Source organism: Cimex lectularius, unplaced genomic scaffold (genome assembly GCF_000648675.2).
Source record: "Cimex lectularius strain Harlan isolate CLEC.00 unplaced genomic scaffold, Clec_2.1 scaffold36, whole genome shotgun sequence".
NCBI lineage: Eukaryota > Metazoa > Arthropoda > Insecta > Hemiptera > Cimicidae > Cimex > Cimex lectularius.
The window spans coordinates 2,025,674-2,048,615 of NW_019392648.1; the positions used below are offsets into that span (position 1 = coordinate 2,025,674).

General features: G+C 31.5%; 1 protein-coding gene across 5 annotated transcripts; it reads left to right on the forward strand.

Moving 5' to 3' along the window:
* The first annotated feature begins 1,423 nt into the window (after nt 1-1,423).
* LOC106668418 (double-stranded RNA-binding protein Staufen homolog 2) lies at nt 1,424-22,432 on the forward strand. 5 transcript variants are annotated; one of them, XM_014397138.2, is made up of 16 exons: nt 1,424-1,574; nt 5,057-5,125; nt 10,826-10,948; nt 11,769-11,956; nt 12,038-12,245; nt 12,306-12,451; nt 12,517-12,600; nt 12,672-12,846; nt 12,914-13,116; nt 13,185-13,361; nt 13,432-13,581; nt 13,650-13,796; nt 16,664-16,790; nt 18,035-18,216; nt 18,280-18,488; nt 20,491-22,432. In XM_014397138.2, the coding sequence occupies exons 2-16, from the start codon at nt 5,071-5,073 to the stop codon at nt 20,552-20,554; spliced, it is 2,238 nt and encodes a 745-aa protein (XP_014252624.1). In that variant the 5' UTR covers nt 1,424-1,574; nt 5,057-5,070; the 3' UTR covers nt 20,555-22,432. The 5 variants fall into 5 exon arrangements, with proteins under 5 accessions (XP_014252624.1, XP_014252626.1, XP_014252627.1 ...); XM_014397140.2 differs by having other exon boundaries at nt 12,038-12,236; XM_014397139.2 differs by lacking the exon at nt 1,424-1,574 and adding an exon at nt 4,230-4,813.
* The last annotated feature ends 510 nt before the right edge of the window (nt 22,433-22,942 follow it).

The following is a 22,942-nucleotide window of genomic DNA, read 5'->3' on the forward strand; positions in this document are numbered from 1 at the left end:
TTTTGGGATTGTATATCATCTGTATTCTGTAATAATTTCTGTCAAAATAAAGTTCCCAATAATTTTTCTTAAGAATCTAAAATAAGTTGTATAAACATTTTTTTTAATGTCAGTAATAGGCAATTGAGTATCAACTTTATTTTTTCAAGTAAGACCTATTGGTGTTTTACATTTCCAAATAGGTACTAGATTTTTTAATATAAAAAATTATACTCATTGCTGTTCAAATAAAAATAAATATTTTGTAAAGCTGAGTGTCATCAGCATACAGATGAAATTGGAAGAAATTAAGAACTAATGGAAGATCATTTGGAAAGATGGAAAACAATAAAGGCCCAAGAGTAGAGCCTTGGGGTACCGCTGAAATTGAGATAGAATTTGAAGCTTTAACACTCTTGAGTTGTGCCAGATAGTTAGAAGATGAGATTAGTAGCAGTAGAAGAAAAACCGAAAATATGTGTTAGTTTATAAATAGGGAAAATATGATTTACAGAGCTAAATGCATTGCAAAATTTAAGTAGAACATTAATAGTACACTCACAACTATGAAGTTTTCAGTAGCCAGATTGAAAAGAGAATATAAGGGGGAGAAATAAGGATATTTATTTAAATAAAATCTTCTCGAATGCCTTAAGGAGTGGTGGAAAAATACTAATAGGGATAGTAGTAACTACTAGCAATGGTGGGTTTAGGACTTTAGGTTTTACCATTAGGGTAGCTAGTCGTAACTGTTAGGACTAACTAGAAGGAAAACAGGATGAGGCGAGAGGAAAGTTCAAAATGTGCGTTATGTATAAAGTAACAGGAAGGGAAAAAGAGATGAGTTTAACAGGGAATAAGATCGGAATGTCATTAAATTTAATTGAAAGTATAGCTTTTCAAAAAATTTCATGAGTAATATATGAAAAAGTAAAGGACAGTTTTCGGTGAGATGAACAGAAAATGGAGTTTTAATTTGGAGGGAAGGGACATTGAAGCAAAAAACCCGTCTAATTCATTAACATCAAGGAATGAAGCCACGAATGAGAACTGTCTTTGTTTTTGAGACCATGTTTTTTTATTGTTGTACTAATAATCGAGCAATATGTGAAAAGCAATTTTTTTTGTGATTTACAGACAAGATTTCTCGATTTATTTCTTAGAATGTTAAACCTCGATAGGTCCAATGGATCCTAATAATCATAACAGAACATCATCAATAACGCAATGTGAGATAATCAAATGAATTTTTGAGGGGTTTTCTTAAATAAATCTTTATTTTACAGTTTACAATATAAGAAAATAGAAGTCAGCAAACTATTTAATGACAATAAAGGAAGAATATATTTCATTTTGATAAAGGAATCAGTTCGTAGGCGATTGAGTGCATTTTTCTCCCGGGCATCTTTAAAACGTCACAACGCGTAGAAAACTCAATGCACAAATGCTAATTCTGCAATTCTGCTATCAGCATGAGTAATCTCGTTCTTGGAACTCAACCGAAAACTGTCGTTAATTTTTGTTTTGTCAATTTAAGTTAGTCAATTGTCAGCTAAAGGAGGTTTACAGCCTGGATTACTAATAATTGGTACAAGGTGAGTTCAATCCACTATCTACGCATTTTCAGTAGGAAAAGAAGTTCCAATGAAAAGATGAGTTCAACATTTCTATTATGATGATGAAACTGGACGCCGGACGGTGCAATGTGCATGCCCAGGAGTAATATAATATAATAAAGAAATACATGTTTCGTCAGAAAATTAATAGAAAATAATTTGTCAAACAAAAAAATAGGTAAACGGTTAAACAAATACAAGTCGGTTAAAAAAAAGTTTATTTTGTCGGTCTGTGTTAAACCTATGAAGGTCGAATACTGCCATGACAACAAAGTAGACATTATTAATTAACTATGTTTTTAGTTAATTTTTGTCAGAATGCACAAGGTCGAATGCTGTCATGAGTGAACGAAGTATTTGGTACGTGGTGTTGATTAATTGAGTTTATGTAATTAAGAACATTAACAATAATTATGTTTTAACGATAAGTTACGACAGCACCTTTGAATTTCGTATGTTGCCTTGTATTTATTACGAAGTGTTTGATTCATGGTGTTAATTAATAGTGTTTATTTAATCAAATTATGACTGAACACTTGAAGATGGAATGTTGTCTTAAATTTATTACAAATTATTATGTTTGTTATGTTAATTGAATTTATTTCGTTAAGTTAAGATACTGCCATGTCAATGCCACGATTATTAAAAGTTATTTGATAGATGATTTAATTGTGTTTAAGTATGACAGACCACGTGACGGACATTGCCATGGTTTTATATCAAAAAAGAAAATTGACAATAATTACTTACTTAAATTAATTATAATTTTATCTAAAGCCTTGGTTGAGATGCAAAAGTTATTGTCACGAGCGGGATTCGAACTCACGATCTTTGGCGCAATACGCCGCTGCTTCAACCACGATAGCTTGTAAGTCACGATAGCTTAAGTGGTTGAAGCAGCGGTGTATTGAGCCGAAGGTCGTGGGTTCGAATCCCGCACGTGACAATTAACTTTTTTCATCTCAACCAAGACTTTAGATAAAAGTATAATTAATTAATTAATTAATAATTAAAATATACCAATGATGATCGCTAAACATATATGGAATAATTAATTATGTTTTTACGTCAATAAATTGACTGTACCCTTGAATGTTGCCATAGTTTTACTACAAATTCAAATAGTGATCATTTTGTCAACGTTTAACGACACGACGCAAAATTCGATGAACTTTTGTCACGACTTAATTACAAATGATTTTGTTTATTACGTTAATTAATTGTGTACAATTCGTCAATGTTTGACAGAACACTTGAAGATCAAACGTTGTCATGACAATTATAAAGTATTGCCTTAATTTTTAGTTAATTATTTTTAATTAGTCAGTGTTTGATAGAATACTTGAAGATCAAATGTTGTCATGACTAATTATAAAGTATTTCGTTAAGAATTTTAATTAATTATGTTTACTTTGGCAATGTTTGACAGAACACTTGAAGATCAAATGTCATGACATAAATACAAAGTATTTCAGTAATAATTTTAAATTAGTTATGTTTAGTTTGCCAATTTTGACAGAACCCTTGAAGATCAAACGTTGTCATGACAATTACAAAGTATTTCCTTATAATTTTAATTAATTATGTTTATTTCGTCAAAGTTTGACCGAACGTTTGAAGATAGACTTTTGTCACAAATTACAAATTATTTTGTTCATTCTTTTAATTAATTGTGTTCATTTCGTCAGTGTTTGACCTAACACTGGAAGATGGAATATTGTCATGACTTAATTGCAAATTATTTCGCTCAAAATTTTAATTGTGTTCATTTCGTCAGTGTTTGACAGAACACTTGAAGATCAAATGTTGTCATGACTTAATTACAAAGTAATTCGTTACTAATTTTAAAGTAATTATGTTTAATTTGCAAATGTTTGATAGAACACTTGAAGACCGACTTTTGTCACGACTTAATTACAAATTAATTTGTTTGTTATGTTAATTAATTGTGTTCATTTCTCCAATGCTTGACGGAACGCTGGAAGATCAAATGTTGCCATGACGTTATTACAAAGTATTTAATGTCAATGTTAATTAATTAAGTTTTATTTCATAAAATTATGACTGAACACTTAAAGATCGATTTTCGTCTCGGCTTAATTACAAATTAATTTGTTTATGTTAATTAATTATGTTCATTTCTTCAATGTTTGACGGAACGCTGGAAGATCAAATGTTGCCATGACGTTATTATAAAGTATGTAATTTATAATGTTAATTATGTTTTATTTTATAAAAGTATTACTGAACACTTGAAGTTCTAGTTTTGTTAAGAATTAATTTATTTGTTATGTTATGTTGACAAGGCACTTGCAGATCGAATGTTGCCATGACTTTATTGCAATAATTGGTTAATAATGGTAATTAATTATGTTTAATCTTGTCAAATTATGCCAGAACATTGACTTTATTAGTATGTAAATTATTTGATGGACGATTTTTATTGTTGTTTATTCAATTCGTTCTGACCGGTTTTTCCCTTGAAAAAAAAAAAAAACCTTGATTGTGGACGTATTGTTTACGCGCCGATTTGAACTTAAAGCATCCGTGGAGGGGGGTAGGATTATAAGGCCTTATTGCAGAAGTCGGATTTTCGGAATCAATTACTATTATTCGTTCCGGTTTTGAAAATTGATTTTTTTTTTTTTTAAAGAAACGATGCCTTTTGCTCGTTTTAAGTGTAAAGACTTACATACATAGGCGACTGGTGACCGGGGAGGATCGTTAATTTTTAGGCAGGACGTCCCTTCGCCCGGTTAACGTACTCTCGGAGGGAAAAGAAAAACACCCCCCGGGGAAAAGAAAGAAGCGGCCCGTCCCGTCCCCTCCTCACTCCGATCGCCCCATCGCCCCAACCCCTAACCCGTGTATCAACATTTTTTAGTAGGTGGAAAGGAAGAAGCTATCCGGCGGGGAAAGATAGAAAGAGAGAGAGGTTAGCGTTCGATGATTAATAGCTGTCAGTGTGAGGGAAACCGGTCCGTAACTGTCCCTCCTTCGACTACTTCTTTGTGCAAATTTACGTTAAAGGGCTTTCGGCCGGCGTGTGGGAGAACCGAGAAGGCAGAACCGAGTCGGCACCGTCTCACGGCCGATTTACATTCGAACACGGCGAAACTCCGACTCGATGCCTCCTTCACGCGCTCCTTCGTCCAACGAGGTGAGAGCCGTTCGAAGATCGCGATAACCCTCGCAGCACGGGGACACGCTGCGACAAGGTAATTCACAAATTTCAAAAAAAAAAAAGAAAAAAAAAAGCCAATTACCAAAAATCTACACTGGCACACATTTCAACAACAGTAAAAATCCCCCATCAAAATTGATACAGGTCTAATAATTAAAAAAAAAACCAACACGATTAATCACCTAAAATTTAAAAATAAACAATTTCCAATACACAACACGATCGTTAATGACAAAATGTGACAAAAATAATTAAAACAAAGTTGTTAATGTTGTAGGTTATAAGTAGCTAATGATAACAAGCAGTCATCAGCAAAGCCACACTGTGGGCCAAAGGCCTTCAGGAGGTGAGTTCAATATACAAAATACCATTTATTACCTCGAAACATTTATTTAATTGCATGCCTTTTTTTGTAACCTTTGTGCGTGTTATTTTAGTGTGGATATTGCATTGGCTCTCTATTAGTTTTGGGGTTTTTGGTCTCTGATGGGGAAAAAAAGAATTGGATCGCGATGTTTTGATTTACCGTTTTAATTTGTTCAAATTCACTTTTATCCTTTGTTAAACCCGTTTTGAACGTTTGGATTTTGAAGGAAACTTTCGGGTATTAAAGTACCGTTGTTCATTTTGAACGTTTTAATTTGTACAGCCGTATTTCGGCCTTTTTCAAACCTTTGTGTAAACCTTTGTTGTACGTTAGAAATATAGTATTTTATCTATATTGACATCCCTAATCATAGCAATAGGTACATAAATTGTACATAAATCCTTGCCAGCATGGTTATTGGTTAGCAGTAAAAACTATCAGGTGTTGTTTTTCCTCTCAAAATGACTGAACTCTTCCAAAAGGTCCAAAACATAATAATCAAAAATCTTTGATCTTTCATTTTTTAATTTATAATGGTCAGGTGGACAATTTGTGTGCTATTTATCACGTTAACTGAAGAAGTGCTCAAAACAAATTTCATTTGTTTACTTTTATATAGGTTCTTGATTTTTTTTTTCTTGTTAGCAAGGTATAATGTTCTACCACTATGTAACATGTAAATAAACTGATTCTAACTCAGTTGTGGGACGACGGTGGCTTTTCGGTTAGTTCTGACTCGATAAGGCATGCATTAAATAGATTCTTGATTTATTCTGTTGCTCTACTTTTAAATTTTTTTGTTTACTGTATATTTTTCAAGAAAAATATAAGTTATAGATAAATATGTACAACTTGTACAGTCGTATTTAGGTCTTTTTCAAACCTTTGTTCTACCTTAGATGATGTAGATATAAGATGTAGTACCTTAGAACTATAGTATTTTTTCTATATTGACATCCCCTATCATAGCAATAGGTACATAAATTGTACATAAATCCTTGCCATCATGTACTGTTATTGGTTAACAGTAAAAACTTGTCTTCTGTGTTGTTTTTCCTCTCAATATTGACTTAACTTTATTTCTGAAAGGTTAAAAATCTGATCTTTCATTGTTTATTTCTAATAGTCAGGGGAACAATTTTTCGTACGCCATTTATCATTATTAACTGAAGAAATGCTCAAGACATAAATTTCATTTGATTACTTGATATATATGTTCTTCATTTATTTATTTTTTTTCTACTTGTTAGCAAGGTATAATGTTCTACCACTTTGTAACATGTAAATAAACTGATACTAACTCAGTTGTGGGACGATGGTGGGCTTTTGGTTAGTTCTGACTCGATAAGCCCTGTGTTAAATACATTCTTGAATTATTCTGTTGCTCTAATTCTAACTTTTTTTTATGTTTACTGGATATTTTTTAAGAAAAATATAAGATATAGATAAATATGTATTATTTGTACAGTCGTATTTAGTCCTTTTTCATACCTTTGTTTTACCTTAGAACCTTAGTATTTTCTCTATATTGACATCCCCAACTGTAAAAATAGGTACATAAAATGTATATAAATCCTTGCCAACGTGGTTATTGGTTAACAGTAAAAACTGTATCATCTGTGCTGTTTTTCCTCTCAATGTTGACTGAACTTTATTTCCAAAAGGTTAAAAATCTCTTGATCTTTCATTTTTTAGTTTGTAATAGTCAGGGGGCCAATTTGTCCCACCCCATTTATCACATTAACTGAAGAAGTGCTCAGACATAAATTTTGTTTACTTGATATATATGTTCTTGATTTATTGTGTTTTTCTACTTGTAAGATGTACTATGTAACATGTAAATAAATACATACTAACTCAGTTGTGGGATGACAGTGGCTGAGTGGTTAGTACTGACTCGATAAGCTATGCATTAAATACATTTCTTGATTTATTCTGTTGCTCTACTTTTAAACTGCGGTGAAAGACAATTTAAAAAAATACTTGCAATTGTTTAATTTTTTGTTTGTTTACTGGATATTTTTCAAGAAAAATATAAGATATAGGTAAATATTAAAAAATTAGACTGAGTAAAACAATTTTACCAAAAATGTTGCTATGGGAACAATGAAGAAAATTAATTATTATTTTTTTGTAAGGCCTTGGTTGAGATGAAAAAAGTTAGTGTCATGAGTGGGATTCGAACACACGACCTTTGTCTCAATACACGGCTGCTGTAACCACTTGAGCTATCGTGTCTTCGGTCCATTCGGACACTAACTCCCCATCTCAACCTAGAACCGTTTGAATTATCCCTCTATTTTGCCATTTTTCAAATGTGGGGAGTTGGTGTCCGAATGAATCAAAGTCACTAACTTTTTCATCCGAACTAATACCTTACATAAAAGTATAATTAATTGAAATAATTAAAATAGGTCAATTATAACCACTGAACATAAATGGATAAATCAAGAAAATATTCAATTCAATAAGGAATATTTCCTCCTTTTGTGTTGGTCACTGCTTGCATTCGAATTTATGCATCGATTTTATGAGATTGTAAATGTAGTCTTGTGGAATATTTTTATACTACTACTCAAACAGCACCATTCTTAATTCCAGCAAATTCTCTGACATCACTGGGTGACTTTTTAACCTCTTTAACAACTCGTTCCAAAGGTGTTCGATAGGGTTTTAAGTCAAGACTACAAGCTGGCCTCTTCATACATTGATTTGAAGCTCGTTCCAAGTAGTCATCAATGATCTTAGCTGTGTGGGGCTTTGCAATGTAACAAAAACCTTTGCTAATTAGTGGCATATAAGTAACAACTAATGATTAAGCATCTACATTACATAGCTGTTAGGGAGCTCAAGTTTGTGCCGTCTTCCATACAAATGACTGCCCAAACCATAACACCACCACAGTGCTTCTCCAGAGTGAAAATGTTGCAGAGATATATCGCTCTCCTGTTCTTCTCACAACACACTCTCGGCTGTCAGAAGACCGCAAACAAAACCTTGACTCATCCGAAAAAAAGATTTTAGTCCAATCCTGCTCTGACCAATTGATGTGATTTCTTTTGAAGCTTAACTGAGCTGTTCTGTGCCTTGACAGAAGTTCTGGACCAATGGCAGGCCTTCATGTAATCCAGCTTTTGAAAATTTTCTCCTTTCAGTGCGTAAACTGAAATTTCTAACTTGTTGAAGTCGTTGCTTGATCTCAACAGCGATAGAATGTCGATTATGGAGTATATTTGAAAAAGTAAAACTATCATCTCTCTGATATATGATATGCGATATGTTGATGGCCATCGATCATGATTCATGACTTCTTGAGTATCCTCCAGTATCTTGGAAGCGATGGATTACTCTTTGGGCAGTTGTTCTGTTCAGCAGTTTGTGTGATTCTACTTATTATTTAACTCTTGTTATACTTTTAGTTGCATTGATTTGTATGCCGCATCAATTCATTTGGTACTATTTTTAGTGCGGTATGGAACATCCAAATTTTACTGTCGTATATCCATGTTCGTCATGCCAACTGATTTCACCGTTAACATTTTAACAAACATTTTAACAATTCACTTTGAATGTTGGTCGATTTTTTGAAATTTATTCCAAGTGAAACGCAATTTATTAACAGGAGCCCTTTATTGAGTAAAAAGAAGGATACTATAAAAATATTTAAAAAAATCTTAGACAGCTTTTTGTGTAACACTGCTAGTTGCTTTCATGTGCAAGCATATTTAATAAACTTGGATTTGGGTTGATTCTACATCCTTAGTCATGCTTTTTATGCTCACCACATCAGTTCATTTTTCTCCACTATTGGTAGTCTATATACCTGATCATATTGGCTTTTAAAGTTTTTATGTTTTTATCATGGCTTTTGACACACTACCTGAGATTTATTTATAGTACAAATCAGTTCACTTTGAAATTCGGTAGATTTCTTGAACATTTTTCCATATGAAAACTGCAGTAAAACCTTTTTGTTGGCCTAGGAAAATAGTTGATCATTTATGCTGTTTTATTTTTTGAAATTACACTAAAACTTTTTTATTCCTTGTGAAATTTGTTTAATTTATTTTCTTACATATTAAACAAAAGCTTTAATTTTGATTTATGATGGATTTTTAAATTTATAAATGACGACATATGTTGATTTTACTTCTTACGGAACTCTTACTCATTATTTAACTCAGATAATTTTGCATTGCACATTACCTTGAAATCTATAAATAATTGGTGTAAGTAAATGTTTTTTGTTTTCTCCTAGCATTTAACACAATGAAATGGCCAGATTTCATCATTTATCACTCTGGACCGGATTAAAGAAATTTGTAAACAAAATATGCTGCCCACTGTCAAACAAAAAGAAAGATAATAATAAATATCAAATAAAAAGAAGAATTAAAAAAAATTGCATTCACTTGGGATTTTGTTTTGGCTGTTTCTACTTTGTGTGAAAATAGTAATTAGCATGACACTTAAATTCATTTATGATGTGTAATATCTTTCTAACTTTTATTATTCGAATGTTTCCACTGTTTATGTATGTCTATTTTGTGACAAGAAGGAAGTACTTTTTAGGACATCTAAATTGTATACTTTAAATAGGTATATTTTTCCAAAATTTTACAAAACGAAGAAACAAAACTGTCCTTTTTAAAAAGGACATTTATCTTATCATTTCATTCATTCATTTTTTTGTGTCATTTTTCATTTCTATCATTTCTATGAAACAAAACTGTGGTAATTGCGTTTTGTTGTAATTTGTTAAAACTGACTTAGAACCAAAAATGAGGATATTAAAAAAATATATAAATTACTACATCTTGGGTTGGGATTGAAACTCTCCCCACTTTTAGTTGTATTGATTTGCATGCCACATTAGTTATTATTTCCCAGATAAATAAATTACATACCCTTTCATTGCATTATGTCCTTTTTTTGTCATCAGTATTTTCAGTAAACCTTCAGTAATAATTGGTCGAGCTTGTTCATTTTGCCGGTTTAATTATGCTTACCAACAGCATGCGTACTGGTGGAAAATTGTGTTTACTAGATTTTGTTATTTGTGTGCTTATTTGTTTAATTTAAGATAAGTAATAGTTAGTTGTATAAGGTGTGAATTGTTACAGCTTGCTAATTTATTACCAAAATAATTAGACTTGTGTGCCATTTACCTTCACTAGGTACTCACTTTTAAAAATTTATTTAGTTATTCTAAGAAAACCATCATAACATTTTCACTCAATAGATCGCCTACCGATTCCTTGCGTTTAAAAAATTCAACCTTTGCATGTCGAATTTGACTTAAACAGCTTAATTGGTTAATATTAAAGCACAGACATAAAATAAATGTACTAGTTATACACTGTTTTTATGTTTCAACCCAAATATGTGCGTATTCTTTTACAGCCACAGTATCAGAAGATCAGGTGGTTCCTTTTGCAATCAACCGTTGCTTTATGAAACAACATAAATATTTTTCATACTAATAGAGAGACAGTGTAATGTTTTTGAAAGTTCACTATGTGCAATACATTAAAACCCACAATTTCATTTCATTGATTATATTAATAAGTTTAATTGTTATATTATTCTTTTTAAAATGTGGGAAAGTTTTGCTTTAAATGTATTTATTTTCTTTTTTTATTTCATTTGTGTTTTAGTTGGTTATTTTGTTTTGGATAGGTTTATGCAAGCATTTACTCCTACTGATGTTGAGCATTTGTTTTACCAATGCAACTTATTACAACGTAGAAGTTAATGTACACGATTTAAAAGGAATATTTGGCGATAAGTGGTGTACTACAGGTAGGCATAACATTAACGATATCAGTCATTAACCAATTTGTAAATAACATATTTGATATTTCTGTGACTCTGTTAGTAGAGTTTTTATACTAAAAAATGTCATAAATGTTACAAAGCACTCTCCCACAAAATTAAGTTAATTATCTGTATAAAATTTAACAAAAACAGAACACAATAGGTATACTTTTTTTTTTAAGTACGACCTAGTTTTCATATACAAGTTTATGAAAGAATCACCTTTTCTCCTGATTTTTTAATTTTAATTTTATTATTTTATTTTGCATGCTATAGTAGTTTGTATATTTTCTCTGTAGCAGTAAAAGTGAAGGAGATATACATTTTTTATTATTATTTTTCTTTGTTATTTTTTGTTTAAATACTTTCTAGACCAAGTATGACGATAAAAAAAAAATTTCAAAGGCTCTCACTTGTAAATTTTGTTATACTAAATATCCTTTTTAATTATGAAGGGGGTTGTATGTATGTAGATAAGGCATGAACAAAAAATTTATATAAATTTAAAATTGATGTAATATTTTTTAATGGGTGTTAAGGTCAACCATCTTGTCTTTGTTAGAAAATTTACCACTTAGGGGGTATATATCAAATGTTGAGACAAAAAAAAGAGGGGGTAAAGGAAATAGATATGAAGACCAATGATATATTCCATATTTATATAACAAAGTAAAATAAACAATTTATTTTTATACCTTTTTTTTTTAAAAAAAAAGTAGGATTATTTTTAAGGCTAGTTTGTGTTTTGAGATTTTTCTCTCATTCAAATAAGGATAATATTTAGTTTATAAGCTTTATTGTTCAGGGCATTTGGCGATGGCACCAACTGCACCGATCATTATGCAGGACAGTCATGTGTCGTCAACTGCGACTGAGACCTCAGAGTCCAACGGACAAAGCGAACAGGTCCAGCAGTCGAATTCTGAAGCCTCAAATCTAGAAAAGGATAAAACCCCAATGTGCCTTGTAAATGAACTTGCGAGGTATAATAAGGTAATGTATAGTTATATTTTTAAAAATCATCAACATAAACGTCAATTGAATTTTTTCAATTTTTTTTCTCTTTCTTTGCAGATTGAACATCAGTACCGACTCACAAATGAAGAGGGACCTCCTCATAAAAAGAAGTTCACGGTTACTTTAAAATTTGGAAACGAAGAATACACAGCGGACGGTGCGAGTATCAAAAAGGCTCAACATGCAGCTGCTAGTATCGCACTTAAAAATACACAATACGATCACCCTCCACCGAAATCGAGTCGAAACCAAAGAGGTAACAAAGGTAGGATATGAAATATAATCCGTATCAAACCGACCATTCTTACATTTAATTTTTTATCAGGTCACATAACTCCAACTGTTGAGTTAAATGCATTAGCCATGAAAAGAGGTGAGCCAACTGTATATACATTAGTAGAATCTCCACAGTACGGGGAACATTATAATGGCTTCGTTACGTACCATTCACATCGTGGCATGTATACTCAGGTAAAAAACAGTCGAGAGTCATCATTGCAATTCTTTTACTAATTTTTTGCACTTTTAATTTATAGGCTTATAATAATCATTACAATTATGGTTATGGAAGGGGGGGCAAAACCCATTTTCGAGGCGGTTATACTCCAAGAGTTGATCCGGTAAAAAATCAGTCGACTTATTTCTTACATTATAAATGTTATTATCATTAACTGTTTTTCCTTTTGTTCAGCGTTTTTATTCAGGAAAACCTGCATTGTATAAAGTTGTAGTTAAAGTAGGGGAACGTTCGTTTACGGGTGAGGGAGTCACATCTCAGGCAGCAAGGCACGATGCAGCCTCTAAAGCACTTCAAATTCTTTTAAGCCTACCAATTGACGAATATGCAACACGAAATGCTACTTGTGGTATGACATTGGACTTCGCATTTTATTATTTTTTTTATATTTTCAATTGTTTTGTTGAAATTTATAGGTGGCGAAGGATTTACCGATTCCGAAACTACAACGGAAATCAAGTCGCCTATTTCCTTGGTGCACGAAATTGCACTTAAAAGAAATTTAAATGTACTGTTTGAAGTAATCGGCGAAAAGGGTCAGCCTCATATGAGGACGTTTGTCACAAGGTGTTCGGTCGGAGAAAACTTCGAAAGTATAGGAGAAGGAAATGGAAAGAAGGTTAAAAATAAAAAACTTGAAAATTATACAATTTATATTTTTGGCTTTAACAATTTAATGTATAACAGGTGTCGAAAAAACGAGCAGCTGAAAAGATGTTAGAGTTGTTAAGAACCTTACCTCCCACAACTAATGTAGCTGCTACAGGCTTTATGGGATCTTTAGGAAGGATAAAAAAGAAGTCGAATTCTTCAAAAAAGAAATCGAGGAACCTCATCAAAGACACTAACACTGCTACTGTTCAGGTAAAACTTTTTGCATTGTTGCCGTACAAATAATTTAGTTGACATTCCCAACGTTATTATTAATTTACAGACAAACCAAAAATATGAACCAGAAAGTGTCGAAGATATGAATCCAATCTCTAGGCTAATGCAGATCCAACAAGCAAAGAGGGAAAAAGAACCTGTTTATACTCTAATGGAAGAACGAGGTATACCAAGGAGGAGAGAATTTGTTATGGAGGTAATATTGTGTTTTAAATTTTATCTTTTAATATATTACTTTCGACTTAAGAAGAAATATTCTCTTAGGTAAAAATGGGTGAGCATTCCTTTATTGGCTCTGGCCCTAATAAAAAAATGGCTAAGAGAAATGCTGCCGAAGGTCTACTACAACAATTAGGATATTCAAGTTCAACATTAACAAGGACTGGACAACCGCTTCCACAACATAACAAGGTAATTTGGTTTATATTCAAAAAATATTGATTAATAATATTGATAGTTGATAAGCAATTAATGGATTTTTATTTTTTATATCATAATTAGCATTATAACCTGGCGTTGCCCAGCCGGATAATAAAAAGTGTTATTTAACACATTACTTTGTGTAAACATATTGCTATTGCTAGATAAGAGCATATATACAGGGTGTTCGGCTACTCATGTTACAAACTTTGCCAGTAGATTCTACATTCACAAATGAACCAAAATGTGTTAATTAACTATGGTCCTAATCCCAACAGTTTCAGAGTTATTTCACGATCTTGCTTCAAATAAACAATGATAACTTCAAAATTCTTTAATTAAAACTCTCAACTCTTAAGTTATTTATTTTTTATTATTAATCTTTTTACCAATTGTTTACATATTATAATTAAGCAGTTATTGATTTACCTTACCAATCCTTTAACCATGGTTTTTTCCTTTCCTTCATCAATTTCTTCATGTTTGAAACAAGTAATTAAAGAAGCAATTGCACCACTAAAAAGGATATTATGTGGAGTACGTTTTCTGAAATTTGTTGGTCTCTAAGTTTTGAAATAGTAGTTTAGAATCACCATAGTAAGTTGAATTTCAACTTAGAAAAAAAAAATTTTTTTTAAATTTCAGCAGTTTCGGAGTTATTCCACTTTTTCTATTTTTTAAGATTTCACGACCTTTCTTCAAATAAACAATGATAACTCGAAAACTAAAAAGTTTGGAGAAATCCATTGATACCATTGAAAACTACGTTAAATTTCCAATGTGATCAATACTAAACTTGCAAATAATATTCGTGAAATAAGTGTTTTACTAGCGAGAACTTAATTTTTTTCCAAAGTTGAAAAACTTACTGTGGTGATTCTAAACTACTATTTCCTAACTTAGAGACCAACAAATTTTAGAAAACATACTCTACATAATATCCTTTTTAGTGGTGTAATTACTTTTTTTTAACTACTTTTTCAAACATTAAGAAATTGATGAAGCATTTGAAAAAACCGTGGTTCATGGATTGGTAAGGTGAAAAGATTAATAATAATAATAAAAAAGTGTGTGGTGTAATAATAATAATAAAAAAGTGTGTGGTGTTTAGTGACTGCTAGTCAATGATTATTTAGAGATCGTGATTTGCGGTCTGGTATGACAGTTTTAGAAAAACATTTTCTTTATCGTGCCAACGTTTCAATATTTATTGAGGTCATCTTCAGGGCCTGGGATTTATAAACATTGTTTAAATTATACAAATACATGTAGGATGTGAAAAACCTCAATTAGTGAAGATGATCTCAATAATGATCGAAACATTGGCACGATAAAGAAAATGTTTTTTTTAAACCTACATCACACCAGACCGCAAATCACGATCTCTAAATAATCACTGGTATATGTTTATTAGCACATCCTTGTCTTTAAATTTTAGAAAAATATTAATATTATTCTAGGAACAGTGTTGTTTTGGTGGTATTTGAAATATCAAATTGTATTTCTACAACAGAGAGTCAAAAAGTCAGAATGTAACATTAAATATTATTAGGTACACTTACAAAACCTTCACTTCATAAAACAGCAAAATCATCTGTATTAATATTGAAAAGTAAGAAACTACCAGAATATTTTTAGAAAACTGGGAGCTGTGCAAACAGGTTATAGGTAATTTCATCCCACAATGCAATCAGTTCTTAAAAACAACCATTCACACTCTCACTATACGATCTATTGATTTGTATGAGGTATTTATTTATCATTTGGATGCAAATCGACTATGGTAATGTTGCTCATTCCGATCACAGTAGGGCAACATCTTAATTCTGTGAGAATGATGTGATGATTAAGTAGCTCATGAGTGTGAAATTTGAAATATATTTTGTTCATTTTATTGTGCTGTTTAACCTTCTTCCATTTCATTTTGTCTTTTATCTTTAATTCCATTGGCAATATTTCTGTAACAACCGATATTTTGTCGTTTTCGTGGTATTTTAAACAACAACAAAATTAAATTCCAACAGCATTTCTACAACCAGAGTGTCAAAAAGACAGAATATAAAATGAAACATAATTCATAATATAGGAAAATCATATCAATTAATTACAAAACATTGAAAAACTGAACATGAAAGAACTGAACTTGCAACCTTACGTTTTATAAAAGTCAGAATGTTAATAAAATCCAATTGGCAAACAACTACCCTATGTATCAGATTTAATTTAAACTGACCGAGTTCAGTAAAACCATGTTTAATAGTATTTTACTTTATAATTTATAATTTTTTTTAATTTATAATAATTTGTTGGAAAATATACCATACCAGCATTTTTCGAAAAATGTATTTCTTAGTGACCTGTTGTTTCATAATTTGTTGAAGTCGTGAGTAGGGGTCGAGAATGAGGTAGTTTAGAAGAAAACCTTTTTCATTTTTTTGCTGATGTTTCAACTTTTGTTTGGGTCATCTTCAGTGCATAAAGTGTGGTGTTATTCTTAGGGTTTCATATTGATGTTGTGTGAAATTGTTGTTGAACCAAAGGCCGGACTGGACAACTGACAGCTGTGGTGAAAATGGACGCCACAAATTCCTGAAATCTCTCTTTTTTGTACATCCTGATGCCCATTTTATATTCTCTAAACACACCCGGCACTAATAAAAAATAAGTGTGAAAGTTTCATCGAAATCTGTTCAATAGTTTTCATTTTTATCACTTTTATATGTTGTTTACATATCAGTATATTTATTTCATTAGTAATTATTAATATGTAAATATAACTGAATTAGAAAGATTGTAAGATGATATTTAATTGTAATTATTGTTAAGATTTTTATTTATTTATTTATTTTTTGTTACAGCAAGTTAGGTTTAGCGATGAAAAAACAACGCCGCAAGGTGGGAGCGTTGGCCGGCAACTTGTTCCTGGACTACTTTTAATGAATGACAACAAAGCTGCAAATGGCAATCCACATACTCCAAATAAAGGTTAGTAAACTGTGTGATATTATATAAAAATAACTGAGGTTTCAATCAGTTTTCTTTGATATAATATTTTTAACAATTTTTTTTTTTCAACTTTCACCTTTATAAAGGTGATCCTTTTCACCTGCTAGCATAATTATCGCTAGGAGAGAAAAGCCCTGTTGGAAGAGATTGTGAGAAAGGGGTAGTCGATCCCAATTCTCAATTCCTGAATCCCTAACCATCTCTAACCCCCATAACAGTCAGTCTAGAATAAACTACATGGTAGCAGATAAAATTAATTTAAGGCTTTGATTGCTATATGAGTTCGATCTCGAAGCCTGTTGATGCATATGGAATTTGCAGTGATAACGGAGTAATTGTACGTGTGTCAGTGGTTCTGGTTTTCACGCAACCAAATCCTTTTGGCGGAGGTATCCCTAGAGCTTCTTGGACCAGCGTTGAAGGAAAAAGTCTAGCCATGTGAAGAGAGGGCAGCTCTCACAGCTGCACTCACTAGAGTATAGCTAGGCTGGCAACAGTTTCCTCTGTATTCTCCAGACCTAGCCCCTTCCGATTTTTACTTCTTCCTCCTTAAACCACTATTTAAACGATAGGAAATTATTGAACGAAAACACTCTGAAAATCATACAGATTTCTTCTCATCTAAGTCATCAGACTTCTACAAAAAGTGGACATTTCTGCTTCTAGAGCATTGACAGTATGTTATACAAAATGAAGGCAATTACTTTTCGTATTAAACATGTAAAAACAAATTTTGATTTGATTGTTTGGCTTTTTTTCTGAAAAATTGAAAAAAAAAACATATGAACACCATACACAATACTTGTATATGCATAAGGTTAATGATTAAATTTTTATTAGTCATCAGATTTTATTATTTGAAGTAAAATTAGTGGACGAGCAGAACTCGAACTCCTGGCTTTATACCCTGGTGCTCTACCATTTGATCTATCGTGACTTTATTCCAACGAGACAACAATTGCTCTCTCAACCGACTATTATTTACATTTTCCCCTTTATTCTGTCTGTAATTTTTCCTCACAACCTTCTTCCCATAAGAATTAAAAAATGATTGGTGTCACTTATTTGTCATATAATTTGTGTGCATTTTTAGAAAAATGTTTAAAAAAAATGAATAAATAAAATGGCTTACACATAAACAAATACCTCCGTCACTTGTATAATTTTAATTAACCAATTATGATATTTGATAAATTAATTTATAAAATTGTATTTGTTTACAGTAAATATCAAAACGACAGCTATGATTGCAAAGGAGTATTTAAGCAATGGAAACTCGCCAACAGCTGATGCCCTGGCAGGCCATAAAAGAGCGAAAGCAGGCTCCGCTGTCAGGCCTACTGAGCAACTTCGGTATTTAGCGCAAGTTTTAAATTTTCAAGTCCAGTTCTCAGACTTTCCCAAGGTTAGATTAAAGCCGTTTAGGCATCCATTTTTACATTGAATTTCATCGTATATTCTCCAACAGGGAAATCATAGTGAATACTTGAGCCTTGTCTCACTGGATACGGATCCACCGCAAGTGTGCCATGGAAGTGGGTCGACGACAGAACTTTCTCATGATCAAGCAGCTTTGAATGCTTTGAGGTCACTATCGGAAATGGGCCTTGATTCAATATCTCCCGCTAAGAAAGAACAACAAACAGTAACTTTACCACAGGGAAAACAACCAGAGAAGTGAGTATTATAAAAATATTGAATATTGCATGTTTTACTGAACGGGAATGTTAATTTTAATAAAATTGGTATAATTTTCTGATAAGATATAAATACCATCGAAAATCTTCAATTTGTACGAAATGCGTTCATTAATATTATTTTTAAAATGTTTGGCATAAGCTATTGTTGTAAAATGTGAGCTTAGAAGCAACTAAAAATCACTCGAGTGCTCATTCAAACTGAAACTTGCTTGTTTTATCGGGAAAGCGATTTGCAGGTGATGGTTGTGCTGCCAAAAAATTCACTCTTGCGATGTTTTTAAAATTGATGTATCTTCGACTTCGTCTTTGTACAGTATTTTCTGTTGATTTAAAAATGCATTGAAAAATTGTGCACACTTAGCCTTTGACTCTGACTGCATATTTAAATGTTTGCGATTCTTATTGTAGTGCTGCTTATGGGGGCCGCGGTAGCCGAGTGGTTAAGGCGTCAGACTCTCGGCTATTAGATCCCGCGGTCGTGGGTTCGATCCCCACCGTCGCCTCTGGACTTTTTCTGACNAAAAAAAGCTGCTTACTTTTATTTTTTTATTTTATTTTTAAGTTAAAACAAAATGATCAAAGTCTGTAATTTATAATTGAGACCTGTTTATCTTCGTTGGGTTGGTATATCAGACAAATTTTAGCATTTTGCCTTCTTCCGTAGCCATTATTTGTGTATCATTCTATCAGGGAAAATATCAGACATGACAATTGAAAAAAATTTGTAAATATAATGAAAAAAATAAAACAGATGAATATAAGAATACAGTAGACTCTCGATTAACCGGGATCCAGTTATGCACTTTCGGGTTAACTGAGTTAAAATTTTCAATCGATGTTTTTGGATTAACTAATGCTAAAAACCTCGGATAACACCTAGTATTCCGAGATTTAAAAAAAAAAAAAAAAAATTAAAAGTGCGTGTATATTGTAAAATATGTATGTAAACTAAACTAATAAAGCCATCGAAATCCCAGTCACAGGAATAAGTACTATTTTTTTTTATAAGCTCTAATGGCATGGTTACGATATCCAGTACTGGATATCTTAGATTCTCTGTTGGGTATTCAGCGACCTTGTACATTTTTGGGAGGTAATAGTTTTCCCAAATGTGTTGCCAGATCTATTTTATGACACTTTGCCACTCAAATCTCTCACCTGATTGGATCTAGAGCTACTGTATATTAAATAATCCTTAAAATAGCGACAATAGGCAATAACATAAATTCATCAAACAACAACTGACTGCTACTCTCACAGATGTCATGGCAATTAAAAAATGACGGGAATTGCGCGTGAAGAATGCTAAATAGACATCGTTGGATAATTATTAAAAAAAAAAAAAAAACATTTTTTTAACAATATCTCCAAAATAAACAGATTTTTGTGCATAATGCGTTTTTCCCCCAGATTATTTGAGATTTTTAATTATCCGAGGTAGGTCTGGTCCCGACCACCTCGGTTGATCGAGAGTCTACTGTATTCTTATATTCATCTGTTTTATTTTTTTCATTATATTTACAAATTTTTTTCAATTGTCATGTCTGATATTTTCCCTGATAGAATGATACACAAATAATCTGTAATTAATTGAATTATCTGTAAATTGCAAATTGTAGTCAAAGGGTACAGTATAAAAAGTTTGTTAAACAATTGATTATCGTTGGAATTTACTAAAGTTTAAAATTTTACTTTTACTTTAATTGAATTATCGAGGATTGCGGTTGTCGAATGGTTAGGGTGTCTGAATATATTTGCCAAGCTAGTCCTGGCGCCTTGGATTTCATTTGTGAATAATGTCAAAAGTATTGTAGAATGGTTTGACCCCTCGTCCACGACATCCAACAGATAGTTGGACATTAAGCCCTACTGTATGAGAGTGGAATTAAATTACTTGACTTTGAATTGAATTTGTACTATTCAGAATGCCAATTTTGAAATTGTTCTCGATGAATGACAATGATTTTTGTTTGTTTCAGTTTGTACATCAATTTAGGAAATGCTATGGTCAAAGACGATACACCATACATTAATGGAAAGTAGTTTTTTCTATTAATTAAACAATAAAAACATATATCTTGAATATGAAACAATAGATAATTGTTTTACATTTTATATAGTATATCAATGTCTTTTCAGATTAAAACTATTATCATAGAAATTGTTGTAAAATGGTAATAGCACTGTGAATTTTATCCTTTACCTGAAAAATAATTTTTTTTCTGTTAATAGTAAAATTTAATATAAGCAATGGGGACTGATAAAACAAAAATTATATTTAACAAAATCTCAAGGTCCACTTTTAGCGAATTCGTACTGGTTGTTCTTGTTATATTGTATAATTTGGATAAATGTTGTAATTAACCACATTTTGTTATAAGTGGGCCTCCTATTTTGACTTCATGTCAGAAAAAAGTATTAAGGTCTTTGAATGCACTTACAACATAGCGATCTCCTTGGCCTCATTAGTCTCACTTATAGATGTCTGTAGTTTAAAAAAGAAAAATCAATTAAAAAATAATATATATTAGCTTGAATTAGGCGTATTTGTTAACACTAGTATTACTCTTTCTATGAATATTTCTCTAGCTGTTGATGTGTATGTAAGTTTTGTGTCAAAAAGAATACATTTCACATTTTTATTTTACTTTTATTTTTTTATTATCATAAAAGGAGCAAATGGTGTGGAATTAAGTCGAGTGATGCTTATGAGTGAGTGGGAAAATTCCCTATACAGAGTTTTATTCTTTATTTATTTTTATTCTTGAATAATTGATGATGAAGAAAAAAATATTTGAAGTTTTTAGTCGGTAGCCTGATAGTACTTAAAAGCCAAAGGAGTTTATTGGACAATTGTTTATAGGGGTTTTCTCTCACTTGGCTTTGTTGTAGCTAATAGATTACCCGAGAGGAAATGTTTTCTTTTTTGATGTTTTCAAAACCCACACCTGTATCGTTCTTTTTTTTTATATAAAGAATAACTATTTATATAATTGTGAGCTTACATAGACATCGCCGGTTAAATAGGCATTTAGGTGAAATACATTGTTTTAAAATACTAATAAAAATATTGCTGTTGTGATCAGTGTAAATTTTTCTTTCGTTATTTTTCTGTTTTTTAAAGTAAAATAGTCCAGTTAGAAATCTGAAGAGATAAAGTTGACAATTTTGGTTGAATTATACATTTTTACTTATTCTTAAAACTTGTTGATCAGTACACATAACAAATTTGATTTTTTTTATAATTTTAATAATATCCTTTTTTTAAATGTACTGGTTAATGTTTTATTTTATTTGTTTTTTTAATTCCCGTTATCACTTCATTTGTTTTGCTTTTATAATAATAATATGAAAGATGATTTCAGTGTTAATTAATACTTAGGTAGAAGTATTGTGTTCTAGGTGCATTGAGACAGTATTTGAGTGATGTGTTTTCTAGTTAAGGCTTAAATAGAATTAAAAAGAATAGTTAAAACATAGATCTATAGGTACTGTCTGTTTAAAAGAGAAAAAAAAATTGTAAAAAAAAAAGTTTTTCAGTTGTATTATATTTTATTTTTTAAAACGTTCTTTTTTTTCTTCATAAATTGTAAATCATATTCACTACATCATTTTTATTGAGTAAGAAGAAGAAAAAATAATACTCATTTTCCTATATCGTTACCAAATCTCAGAAATTTCTATTGCAATATTATAAGAATACCTATCAAGAAATAATAAATAATGTGCAAAACAAGTAAAAAGTTAAAAGAATGGTTAATTCGTTAATTTCAATGTTTAATTGAATTCATTTATTATTTTATTAGCATAAATACTTAAAAAATTGTACATTTTCACTATTATTATCACTATTATTATTATTGGAGGCTTTCTTTTGAGAAGTGGCTTACTTTTGTTCAAATTAAATAATTTCTTACGCTATTTATGTCATTTTTTACTCTTTCCTATTAAATGTATAATAAATTATGATGATATCAACAAAAATACAGTTATACCGAATGCCTATGTTCTTTAACCCATGTACTTAGATTTTAATTGGACAGCCTGCAAATATAGAGAATTCAACTTTAGTGTACCAACCTAGTGGCCAATCTTGTCTGCACTGACACCCTGAGCCCAGTTACTGCTGTCCATGGTGGACCGTCTCTTGTTAGAGAGATATGAACTGGAGCGACTTGGCAAAATGGTGGTGGTTATCTGGATCCAACAAAAGATGGATGAGGCAGCTCTCAACATCAGGAACTAACCAAGGCAACTCTTTGGCACTAAAAGTGATTAAAACCATGGTTAAAAGGAAATGGGGCCTGGATGTGTATAGAGTTTAGCTTATATAAATCAGTTGGGAAACGTGGTATCTGACTCGTATTTGCCACATGTGCGGTTCTGAGTTTGAATCCTGGCAGAGCCCATGGCTTTTTAATTGATTATAGT

What these genes read in the sequence shown, in the direction of transcription:
- LOC106668418 (XM_014397138.2), top strand. Translation starts at nt 5,071, where the DNA reads ATGATAACAAGCAGTCATCAGCAAAGCCACACTGTGGGCCAAAGGCCT. An exon ending in CGATAAGTGGTGTACTACAG is followed by an intron (nt 10,949 to 11,768) that starts GTAGGCATAACA and finishes TTTATTGTTCAG; the next exon opens with GGCATTTGGCGATGGCACCA. An exon ending in CAGGGAAAACAACCAGAGAA is followed by an intron (nt 18,489 to 20,490) that starts GTGAGTATTATA and finishes TGTTTGTTTCAG; the next exon opens with TTTGTACATCAATTTAGGAA.